This window comes from Bombus pascuorum, chromosome 1 (assembly GCF_905332965.1).
Source record: "Bombus pascuorum chromosome 1, iyBomPasc1.1, whole genome shotgun sequence".
In the NCBI taxonomy this organism is placed as follows: domain Eukaryota; kingdom Metazoa; phylum Arthropoda; class Insecta; order Hymenoptera; family Apidae; genus Bombus; species Bombus pascuorum.
The window spans coordinates 14,426,246-14,438,768 of record NC_083488.1 but is presented as its reverse complement, the minus strand read 5'-3'; the positions used below and the strand labels follow the sequence as shown (position 1 = coordinate 14,438,768).

Genomic DNA, 12,523 nt, shown 5'->3' with positions numbered 1-12,523 from the left:
TTCAATCTAAGGGGTATTGCCGTTTTAGTCTGCGGATCTGGTCCGTCGTGCCAAGTAATTGGGAAACTAACGCGTTTTGGTGATTGTTAACTCTTATATTCTATCTGTTTCTGAACTTGGATATTTCTTCTTTTACTGTGGGTATCTTAAGGTCGCGATGTATTGTTTCGTTGGTAACATACTAAGGTGCACCTATTAAGGATCTTAGAGTTTTTGATTGGAATCGTTGGAGAATTTCTATGTTGGAGCTGCTCCCCATAGTTGGATCCCATAGGTCCAAATAGGTTTTAGTATGACTTTATACAGCATTATTTTACTCTGCATGTTTAAGTTGTAGCGTCTGACAATGAGCCAGTAGAAGTTTTTTAGTTTTGTTTTCAGTTCTTTGGATTTATCTACAATGTGCTGTTTCCATATCATTCTTCTGTCTAGAATCATGCCCAGATATCAGACTGAATCTTTGTTTGGAATAGGAATATTACTTATGATCACCTGTGGGCAGGATTGTTTTTGCAGCGTGAAAGTTATATGACTGGATTTATTTTTATTTATTTTGAAACGCCATTTGTAGAACCATTCTTCCATAGATTTCTTCGGACTACATGTGCATAGGAGGTTGGAAGAGTAGTGAATTTTTGTGGATTAAGTGCTTGGTTTGTTGTGTCCTTAACTCTGGGTTTAGAGTACTTATTTTTATACAAGGTTTTGTAGGCTGTGCAACCTTTACAGCTCGCAGGATGCTTCCCTTAACAGAGGATGCACTTCGCAGGAATTTTCTGAAGATTTAGTTCACTGATCTGTAGAGTGAAGACCTGCACATTTCACGCAGCGGTAATTATGGTTGCAATATTTGTGCGTGTGGCTGTACCTTTGGCACCTTTTACATTGAACTATCTCTTTTTTTTATAAAAGGTGGTTCAATTTTTACTACAGAATTCATTAAACGGTTGATATTATAGACTTCTTTGTTATTTGGCTTTTGCTGTGAATCAATAAAGAATAAGGAGTGCGGGTTTTTTATGATTCTATGACTTATATTGCTAATTTTGGTTACTTTATGGCCATGATTTAAGAGTTCAAACTTTAGTTCATCTAAGTTAGCTGAGTGGTGGATGTTGCGTAGTACCACATGAAAAGGTCTTTCTTGTTTCAGTTGATATGTGTGGAAGTTTGCGATCAAAGTTTTTAGTAACTTTGTTAGTTTTCTGTAGGAGTCTGGATTGACCGGCAGAATTTTAACCTGTTTATTTTTAATTTTTAGTATGTAATCCTCTTTGCTAATGTCTTTCTCGATGGACTTTATCATTGTTTGAATGTCGATAGTATCATCAATGAAGATTGTTGAGGGGGGGGGGATCTTTTTGCGTATGTTGGTTTATTAATGTTTCAACTACGTCCATAGAATCGCCTATAGATTCTAACAATGCGAATCTGTTCTTATAACATATATATAAGTGGTAACATGGCTTGTTGACGGTTTGTTCTGACTAGTGTTTACATTTTTTTAAACTGTATCTAGCTTACGTTTTCTGCTGTTCTTTGTGTGGTTTGAAAGATGGGACAGATTATCCTTTCGAGCACCGAAGAGGTAAAACAGGAGTGCTGTTATAGTTTTGTTCATGAGAGCTTGATCGAATTACTAGAGCCATCTTCTTAGAGTTCAAATTGATATAACTATTCGAGAGGTTATGATTTGGATTAAAGATAAGAGGCGTCGGATTTTCCACGAGTAAGTTTAGTAAACACTTGGTTTATTTCTGTTTCAATTCACTTTCGACGGAGGGTCGTCACTTATTGTGAACTTCACTGGGCACTAGACATACGTATACACGCTTCGGCAGTCGAAAGAAAACTGATCATTTCGGCTAACCGTATTTCCCTGTGCGTTTCGATGTGCCTCACACGTGGTGACATCTCTCGAGTACGAGCTGTACTGACTCCGCGGTTTAGAATATACGCCTCGGAAGGAATTATGCTTACGGGAGATGCGATGAAAGGAATCTCATCCTGTTGGTTTGCGAAATATGATTAATGGAGAGAAATCCTTTGTGTCATTAATACTCACTGAGTCGAGGCTGTAGCTATAGTATCACTTTTCCATGTCATCCTTGCGTAACAAAGAAAATTTTAAATCTTCTCATAGATTATTAGATAATTATCATTATACATGACGATTTTCTTTTCTTACAGTTTAGCTTCAGTTTTCGCTATTACTTTCTGTAATGTTTAACATTATTAGGTGATCTTTGAATTTCGGCTTTATAACAGAAAATTGGAAATAATATCAATTTTGATCGTGCATAAAAAGTAAATTTTTACATATTATTTGCCTAGATTTATCTGAAGTTTCCATGTCTTTTGAAATAACATCCTTTATCCTTTTTTGTCTTTTCATCCGTTCTTTCCTGTTCCTTGCATATTGTTCTCGTCGAGTCCAATACGATGCGAAAGTTTATTACTTCTGCGATCGACAAAGAACTGTCCACAGAAACAAATTATAAATCGGCGTATTGGGAATTGCATTATCGCGTAAGAAAAAAAAGTAAAGATGATGATGAATGAGAATATGGTTAGTCATGAACTGCATGTAATTAAGGTTAAGTTATTATATAATTATTACAATTAATGTTAAAATATCTCTCAAATGTAATTTGTTTAAACAACCTTGGCGCCTTAGACTTACGGCGGGATAAAGGGATAATTAGAGAATATTGAATTGTGCATTGAATGCATGGTCTAAATTTTATCGAGACTCACTACAAAAGACGCGACGAGACATTTTTTGTAGTATAACGTGATATAAGAAAATGTAAAGTTCCGAACTGTTCTAGGAGAAGATGGTGAAGACACTTTGAGTGATACAGACGATGCTGTAATGCTTTATTTCAGCTCTCTCCAATAGTTTTGCAATTGCGGCACTTAGGGTACTTGAACATTCATTATGGAATCGTGAAAGAGCAGAAAAAGCATTTTGAGTAAATGGAATGAACTGGACCGTAGAGTTAGTAGAAAACAACAATAAAGAAAAACGATACGTTCGTCAAACAGAGGAATGAAATACAACATTGATTACTAACAAAAACTAATCTTGAACATATTAAACTGCTTAAAACGTGTGGAACAAAAGGGGTATCGGACAAAATATTAAACTTTTATTAAAAAAAAGCGACATTTTAGTTTTTTTAACATCAGTTTGTAGCGTCAGAATATTTGTGAGATATGAAAATTCACTTTTCGCAACATTTCTTTTAACATTTAAATAACGATTTGTTTTACATCAAAAGCTTTTTATATTCTGACATCTACATATTATACTTCACATACTGTAAAACATTTTTGTTGTTTTATCTATTTTTTTGTTTTATCTTTATCTATTTTGCATATAGAACATAGAAGTCAAAGTTATGCTAATGTTTGAATATTTGCGAGGCCGAATGTATGTAAAACATATCTTTTTTTTTTTTTTTTTCGTGGAGGAAACCTTCATAGGCGTCCCGCGCCCTCCGGGGAGAGGGCGCCGGGTAGTGTCGGATTCGTACCGGCTAAAACCTTCACGGTGGTCATCCCGACGTTTGGTAGAGGTGCCCCGGGTTCTCTTGCGAATTACTACCGGGGGGCACCCCTCGTCGTCTTCTCCCTGTAGGTTGAGGGAGGTATCCTGTCTGAGTGGGGCCGCTAGGGGGGGACCACACCCCCTAGCGCCGCGTTCCTTGGTCATGTCGATTCTAGGGGGGCGGCGGTGCCGCTCCCCTGCGGCGTATGGAGTCTCTTCGTCGCAGCGCTCTCGCTGGATCGCGCGTTTTCACCCTGTTTCACCAGCATCACTTGCTCGCAGTAGGTGCGGACGGCGATGAATTCCTGACGCCCTCTGAGCATGGCCTCGACGACCGCCTCGGGGGCTACACTCTCGCCGATGTCGAGCCGTAAGACACGTCGCGGATCCGCCCACGTTGGACAAAACTCCAACGTGTGCTGCGCCGTGTCCTCCTCTTCCTCGCAGTGGTGACAGATGGAGGTCACCTCCCATTGAATACTTAGCAGGTACTCGCCGAATACTCCGTGGCCGATGAGTATCTGTGTCAGTCAGCGGGATTCCGCCTTTGCCTCCCAGTTGGGAAGCACAGCGCGAACCGCCCGGTGTGGCCGCGCAGCGTCCTCTTCGACCAGCTAAGAGCGCCATCGCTCCCAGATCTCCAGCTTTGCCTCTTCCCAGATGTTCGGTGCCTATTATCGTAACTGAAATCAGGGGATCGCCCTGCTCGCGGTGTCGATTCGAACATCGTAACGGGAATTTACGACTCCCGTTGACGCGTCTCAAAGCGAACGCGTCTCCCTGCGACTGGACGAAAATACAATTACAGATTATCGCAAAACGAAGATATTTCTTTGAAAATATCTTAATTACACTATAATATATAGTCTAAAGTTACATTTATCTTTCAGAAAGAAATAAACACGGTATCTAATACTAACAAAAGGAGATCAATTTACAAAGTATCTTTACATAATTTTACAATATGTTGAATATAAGCTACGTTGTATTGTACAAAAGAAAAAATGATACTTAGAAATCTGGAGGAAACAAGGCGAGTTGAATTCAACGAATGATTGAAACTGAATCCGAATTGAGATAAAATTATAACGTCGAAAATGATTTTAATAGAACGGATGAGGTGTTCGAACGTATTCGAATAATTGAAACAATAATTGAACTTTGAATTTTCCAAATGACCCAATTCTAAATTATACGTTAAACTTCATTACGGGACTTCATTCACAGATTGAATTTGGATATACTTAATAGAATAATCGAATTTTTTAATGCGCAGTTGGTAAACTAATTTTATTGTTAAAACATAATCTCTGGCGTAGTTGATTGATATTTATGGAAGGAAGACGTAAAATAACAACAGTGAAGCATTCTTCAAAAAAATCGACAATTCTTGCTATGAATGAATAGTCCCGTTGAAACGAGGATTATTACATTACTACGTATATTTTTACAAGTTTTATAATTCATTCGTGACACCAACAAGTTACGCGCTTGGGCATGTGCCTGCCTGTCATGTGGCAGATGCAAGGGTGCCACGAAGAAACAGAGAACGAGAAAGGCACACATATTTGCTCGCTTACCTCTACTTAGTAACGTATTCTTTGAAATTGTTTCAAGTAGATCGGTAGCTTGCGACACAACTCGATTATAACGATTGAAGTTTCGTTGTAACATAGAATGCATTCTCGTAATTACGCGCACACCTCGCGGAAGGACGTAAGAGCAGATGCCTCCGCCTTCTGCTGATTGTTGGATGGCGTCCTTAAACTGTGAGTGGAGTAGAAAGATATTAGGGTAGAAACAAGTCCTTCGACTATAGCAACGACGCCATGCGATGTCCTGTCATTTGATTCAATATCATTTTGAAAAAACTCGGTGTTACGTCGCTTGAGATGGTTCGTGCGACGTCCTTCATTGTCCGACCGTCAAAGGCCTATGCATCGTTATACAGATCCTCAATAAACCTAAGGCACCACCATAAACAGAATCTTTTTACCTTAATCTTATTAACTTGTAGGAATCTTTATTCCTGCAACTATTTTCGGTTTATGGCTGGTCCTTAGAATAGTTTATTATTCGTTCTTAAAAATTACGGAGAAAGCAAGTATTTACCTAATGGGAAAGCTGGTTTTTCCCATGAACAATGTCACCCATGAGCCACGTTGGTAGGAGGCTTCCTCCTCCTATCTTCATTCATTAACGTGGGTCACAACCAATGGGCATCGCGGATCGTTACCCTTACTTTCCTAACGAAAAGTGTGGGCAACGAATCCGCTTTCTTCATACAACAAATACACCCACCCCGAGCTTTCCTCCGCGATAACACAAGAACGAACTTTACTTGTCCTTTAAAGTTATGCTCTAGACTTGATTTCTAGACTTGTTCCACGGTAGCATGGAGTAACAGTCGAAGCTCATTAGTAACAGTTAAAGAACAGTTCGAGTAAGAGAAGGACTAAGAAGTCAAGTCATCAGAGTCGCCAAATCGAAGACAGTCAATCGACAGAGTAACATACAGTCAATCGAGTCAAAATCATTCATCACAATCGCCAACACGAAACGAGTCTCAAGTCGTATTCATTCGTAGTTTGACAGTGAACATACGCACCATTGTATCACATATTGAAGTTATTTGATTGTTAGAAATATATATTATAACCTGTTAATATCAACGTTATATTCATTCAACCACCCTTATTATCTTAAACGAAATAAGGGATCGATCGATTCGTGGCATCGATTTTTCGAATCGTAACGGGAATTTACCCGTCTATAACCAGCTCCGCTTCGAAAACTATAGATTTCTCCTACAGATCGAAGAGACTTTAACTTCGATTAAATACATCTTCAGTATTTTAAATTACTAGAAGGTTTCAAGAAAATGATCACTGTAAAACCTATTTCAATAATCGGTATTTATGGAAAAGAGGCGCAGAGTGCTTACCTATTTTTGTCTGATTCAGGAATCATTCACAAGCAGGAAAAGACCGCTTTTACTGAAACATTCCTGAACGAATCTTTTCGCAATCAATCAGCCCGCACCAGGTGTAATAAATCTTTTCATGCAAGGAAGCAACGAATGCGTAGTTGGAAGAAACCAGGAAAAGACGCTTGTCCATCGTAAAACATTAGTAATCAGTATTCTACGAGAGATAACGAGCAAATAAAAGATATCGAGTTTTCGATGTGTCGAAAATAGTTTAAATGATGGTAAAAATTTTATGCTAGGGTCGCACAATTTATGAATGGGTCGACTGTTACGTATTATACCTCTCGGCGGTATACCGTTAATTAATGGAAGCCGTGGTACACATTGGCAACATCATCGTCGACGTCGTCATCGCTTCGAGCGTGGCTCGTATGTCCCTTGCTAGCACAGCTTTACAACCCCATAATATGTTGCTCCACCTTCTACTGCAACGAGAGCTAAAGAAAGTGAAAGACAGTCAGGATTTAGGAGTTCTTACATTATTCAGTCTCGCTCACGAAGAATAATGCGCATGGATATAATTTAGAGATTCGGTAAGAAAGGGCTTGATTTCGAGTTCATCGGGGATTTTATTGATATGCATTCAAATATTTTATTCTAGAGATTTATTACTTTGAAGAGCTTGATTGGGGTAAGAGAGAAATTGCCAATATCGTGTAATTCCAACGGAAATCCTGTTCCGAATGAAAAATATCTTGTTAGAAAAATATCTTCACTCGCGACTTTTCATTTTTTTCAACGCGCATAAAACTTACCTCTTTCCATTTGCTCGTGTATTAATTAATCGACACATGACATAAAATATACGACAATCATATCGGCTGGACACGGTATTTATAACAAACGTTCATCGTTATATTTTCTGCTTTACCGATTTTTCCCCGAAACAGTAACGTATTATAGTCACTGAAACACGAAGCTTGTTTGTGCATTGCTAATGTGCTCAATATTTGATATTACGTGAAAACTATAACCTAGCAAACACGAAGATGGCACCTCGCTGGGGGTAGCCACCCACATGCTATATTTATTTTTATTTTATTTTTTTTTTTACCAATAAGATATAACACTTTACCAAATGTCCTTCAGGACAAATTGTAAAAAAACAAAATAAACTAAAAAAAAAAATATTTGATATTAAATGAAATGAAACATTTTGGATAAGACCTTCATAAATCAAAATTAATAATCCTTGCTTTTTTTTTACAAAAAAGATTGTTTCTTCGAGCTTTAAATTTTTATGTTAGTGAAATCAATATCAGCAGCGTGATAAATGAATAAAATTAACTGATACAAGGTAATATTATATCTTTTCAGACAGGTATGTTGTCGGTCGTCGTGCCACCGGACTTTATTCCCGAAGAAACATCTAGCGACGTCATGGTACACGAAGGAGGACAGGTAAATTGATAGCTAATCAGTCTTTCTCATTAAATTTAGTCGAGAAATACGTTGCGTGTGTCATTTCGTTGTTGTTGGTGTTTATATCGTCGCTCATTCGAGTGATATCCATTTCGGTTTCTGTACATTCTTGGATTTCCATGTTTTTGTGTATGGCGTATGTTTCGCCGTTGTTTGATATCCTGAGCGGTGGCACTCGTTGCATTTTTTTGTTTTCCCTGTTTTTCGTACTTTCGGGAGCACTTTCTCTCCACGTCCGGTTTCGAGGGAGAGACCTCTCCGGGCACCCGGCACGTCTGCACTCTTCGGCAGTCAAAAGGGAACTGATTATCAATAGTGTCCACCTTCGAAACATCGACTAAATTGAACATTTACTATTGTCTAATGATAAATTGGTTGCAATTTAAGTTAATACTATTTTTTTAAACTTTTGTTTAACTAATCGCACTTTTCGTGAAATAAATTTCTAATCAATCTTTTGCATAAATGTTTTATGCATGTCACATTGAAATAACCTGAAATGTCATTCTTCAAAGTATGTTATTATTTTCACTCACGGTATCGAGAAATTTTAATATTATATAGGATGGAATAATTGGCTTTTGTTTTAAAACGATTAAAATAAATATAATTGGCCTGACAACTTGATTTATTCATCGTTCCATCGGAATCGACGTTCTGCTGTATTTTCACGCGTCCTCCATTGCTTTACACGATTTGAGAACTCGTGCATAACGAATGTATTCATACGTGGGGCGTAAAATAATACGTTTGTTACTCACTATACACCACGGGGAACAGTCCAAGTACTCAAGTGGCAAGTTCACACGTCTCTCGGGTCCTTTCTTCCGCTGCGCTGTTTTCTTACTGTATATGTATACACACACGTTTCAACGTCACTAACTTGCTTCATTCAAACACCAAGTATGACCGATTGTTCTCGACATGTTCTTCAGCTTAGGTTTTCGCTACGTCCCTTAAACATAGTGTAAGCTGATTCTTCAAATTCGAAAGAGACATCCACACGTGAAATTCCCGTGAAAAATGAGTAACGGCAAATAACGAATAAGGAATAATAAATAAAAAATAGCAGTCATAGATTTGGTCTAAGAGGTTGAGAAACACCTCGTGGATATCGATCAATTTTAAGTTAATTTAATTTATTTAATTCTCATCAAATAAGTCGTAAATTCTCATCAAATAAACGTTGTAAAAATATATCAAATTAAATTCCAATTTTGATATTAGAAATGCAATGTTCCAATTTAATATATCGAAGCTCAGAGCTTTATCGGCGGTTCTTTGGTAATTATTGGTAAAAAAATTTACATAATATAATTTATATCATGTTATTTAAGCATCACACAATTATAATATCGAGAAAATCACTCAATTTAAAAAGTCGGAGCACTCTTTTATATGTGACAACTTTTAGTTTACGTGTAATATCGTAAACGAGATTTCTGTAGTTTCTTACGTGATACTCTTGTATTTATTTTCAATCATATGAATAATATATATTAATATTTTGTCATTCAAATATGTGTAATATTTTTAACGTCGTTAAACAGAATCCATCTCTTACTTGGTATCATATTCATTGATTTCATGATTATTAAAAATAATCATTTGTGATATATATCTTTGTTAGTATTGTTCGCTACGTACAGTAGGAAATTTATTGGTCTCTAAAATGATGGAAAAATTTAATTTTATCGCATGACATATTTTTGCTGTAAAGTCTCGCAACACAGAAGCACTGTGCATCATAAATTCAAGCTACTTATAGTTTTCTTCAACACGGTTCATCTTGAATGACAAGCCTGCAATTTTATCGAAAAAGAATTTAAAATACTTCAAAATGCGTTTTACCTAATAAAATAAAACAATTATTAGATTGTGAAACGTAGCGAAAATTTATCACTCGGTAATGAACAATATTTCATATGAAACTATAAATTTCTTTGGTTATTGAGTTTGCAAAGAAACGATTTTCAACGATAATTAACAATTGCGCCATATAATTTCATACAAAAGTTTCATAAATTTTCATTTCATAATAGCTGACGTCATGAAAATTTTGAAGTCAACCGAGACGTTCTCCGTCGTCCGAAAATTTGTCATTTTAGAATTAGATTATCGCCTTTGTTTTCCCTTTAATTATAAATTTTCGAAATTTCTCTATATAGATTATAATGTACGTATCGTATAGTACATTATAATGTATTTATCTGTGTGAATTTTTGTAGAATAAAATTTCAAATGAAAATGTAAGAATCAGAGGAAGCCGAACAGAAAAAAATGTAATTTTTCGTAAATTATATGAGAACAGTGATTGTAAAGCATACAGCATTTTTAACCGTTCCTACTCGTTGAATATTTGGCTGATCTATCGAATAATCAATCTACCTTGTGAAATATCGAACAACATTTCAACAAATTCAGTTCAACAGTTCGCTCGAATAGTTTTCACGCATGAGCCTGCGACTTCAATTTTTATACGTGATCCGGCCTTATGCCGCGGCCGGTAATAACTCTTTATAATTTTGGTTCCATAATATGTACAGGTGAAGCTAATGTGTCGTGCAAGAGGCGTGCCTACACCTAGCATATCGTGGCGCAGAGAAGACCAAAAGGACATTATAATTCGAAGACCATTTGCAGGAAACGCTTTGATGAACTTTGAAGGTGAGATTTAATATAGATGACGCTTCTACCATTTCGCCGATATAACGTGGAGTATACAATTATGTTTTCCTCGAATCTGATTCACTTTGTATTTTAGTTTCCTTAGTTCATCGAGAACCGTTACTTCGTAACGGACTCACCCGAAACTGCCTACAAGGGACGTGTAACTTTCTAGAAATTGCTAAGTAACATTTTGTGCAACGCTTTACGGAATCGATAGAAGTCTCGATTGCATGGGTCACGTTAACGATTTACTCACGAAATTGGTTTATCTTTATATGCATAAGCACGTTCGTAGACAATTTCAAGATATCCGCATCCTCGATTTATTACAAACGTTGTATCGCTAGTATTATTTTATTATATAATGTCATTTTATAACTTGTATTATTTCCATAATAGTGTCACTATACAAACTGAAACACATACCTGCAACTGAATATCTATTCTCTAAAATATTGGGCTGTTCGGAAAGTTCGTTCCGATTTTCGGTAGGTAGCATTAGAGCAAGTCTGAGTATATCGGAAGATTGAAAACAAATTATATGTGTATATATTATAAAAGGTGATATTTCAGGCATTTTTTTAAAAAAGTTTGGTTAAAATATATTAATTTTTGTCAGTTTTATAGACTCTTAAATATGAAAGGAAACAGAGTGCATTATAGGCATTTGATGCTTTTCTTGTACTGGAGAGGCAAAAATGCCACACAGGCAGCAAAAGAAATATGCGCTGTTTATGATAACAGTGTTATGCTGAAAGAATTGTGCGGGAGTGGTTCGTTAAGTTTAAAACAGATGATTTGCATTTTCATTTGTGATTCGCTCTATAAACGCAATGGAGAGACATCATTTTTGAAGTAAGTAGTGACGGGGGAAGAAAAATGGATTATTTACAATTACATTTTACATATTACATATTACATTTGTATTACGAGCTTCTACCAAACAGCCAGATGATAAATTCGGAAAAGCAATGCTCGCAATTAGACGAATTAAAGATAGCAATTGAACAAAAACGTCCAGAATTAGCGAATCGGAAAGCTGTCGTGTTTCATCAGGACAATGCACGGCCTCATGTGTCTTTGGCTACTCGACAAAAGCTGTTAGATCTTGGTTCCCGTATTCACCAAACATTGCATCCTTAGATTTTCACCTATTTAGGTCATATTACAAAATTCCCTTAAGGATAAAACCTTACCTTTGTGGTCAACATTAAGAAGTAAAAGAAGGAGAAAGGTTGTGGAACAAAATGGCACTTATGTAATTCAAATGTAGATCGAAATTTAAATGTGCTACGTTTGAATTTTCTTTAAAAATCGGGACGAACTTTCCGGATATTTTTGCCTTTGCTTCCTTTATTCTATATTATATTCGTATACATAATCCAGGTTCTGATTGGTTTAACTGCTCTAATTACTAATTGTAAAGGCAATCAAGATCGTGACTCGCATTAAAATTCAGACATCATGGTATTCCAGATGTTATTGCTGTATATGTATCTACTGCACATTTGCGTCGAAATTAAACAAAAAATGTAAAAATAAGAGAAGAGATTCTCTTGGAATAATTCACTTTTTAACAATATCACCGGCCATTCATACAACTGTATTACGTTCTTGAAACGTTGGCGTGGCGTGGCGTGGCGTCACAACGGTGAACGCCGGTGAAACGATCAGTAGATAGGGTTCATAAAATCGCGGAATATTTGATCGTGAAATGTCGCGTCGCATCGCATAGCATCAGTCGGAGTTATATTCCTCATTGTCTCTTTACGCTCTACGTCCATGATTCGACCTAAACGACGCATTTAGCATTCACTTCAGCATGGTGTTACTAATAGCAGGCGAATTATATCGAGGGTGCTGTGGCAATGTATGCGAGTGCAACCCTC

At 36.8% G+C, this 12,523-nt stretch overlaps 1 protein-coding gene across 1 annotated transcript in view; it reads left to right on the top strand.

The window, feature by feature from the left end:
- Positions 1-12,523, top strand: part of LOC132914721 (lachesin-like) — a 54,073-nt gene that overhangs the window by 34,049 nt on the left and 7,501 nt on the right. The window contains exons 4-5 of the mRNA XM_060974069.1: positions 7,860-7,943; positions 10,511-10,631. Coding sequence (XP_060830052.1) covers positions 7,860-7,943; positions 10,511-10,631 — 205 coding nt within the window. The remainder of the gene's footprint in view (positions 1-7,859; positions 7,944-10,510; positions 10,632-12,523) is intronic.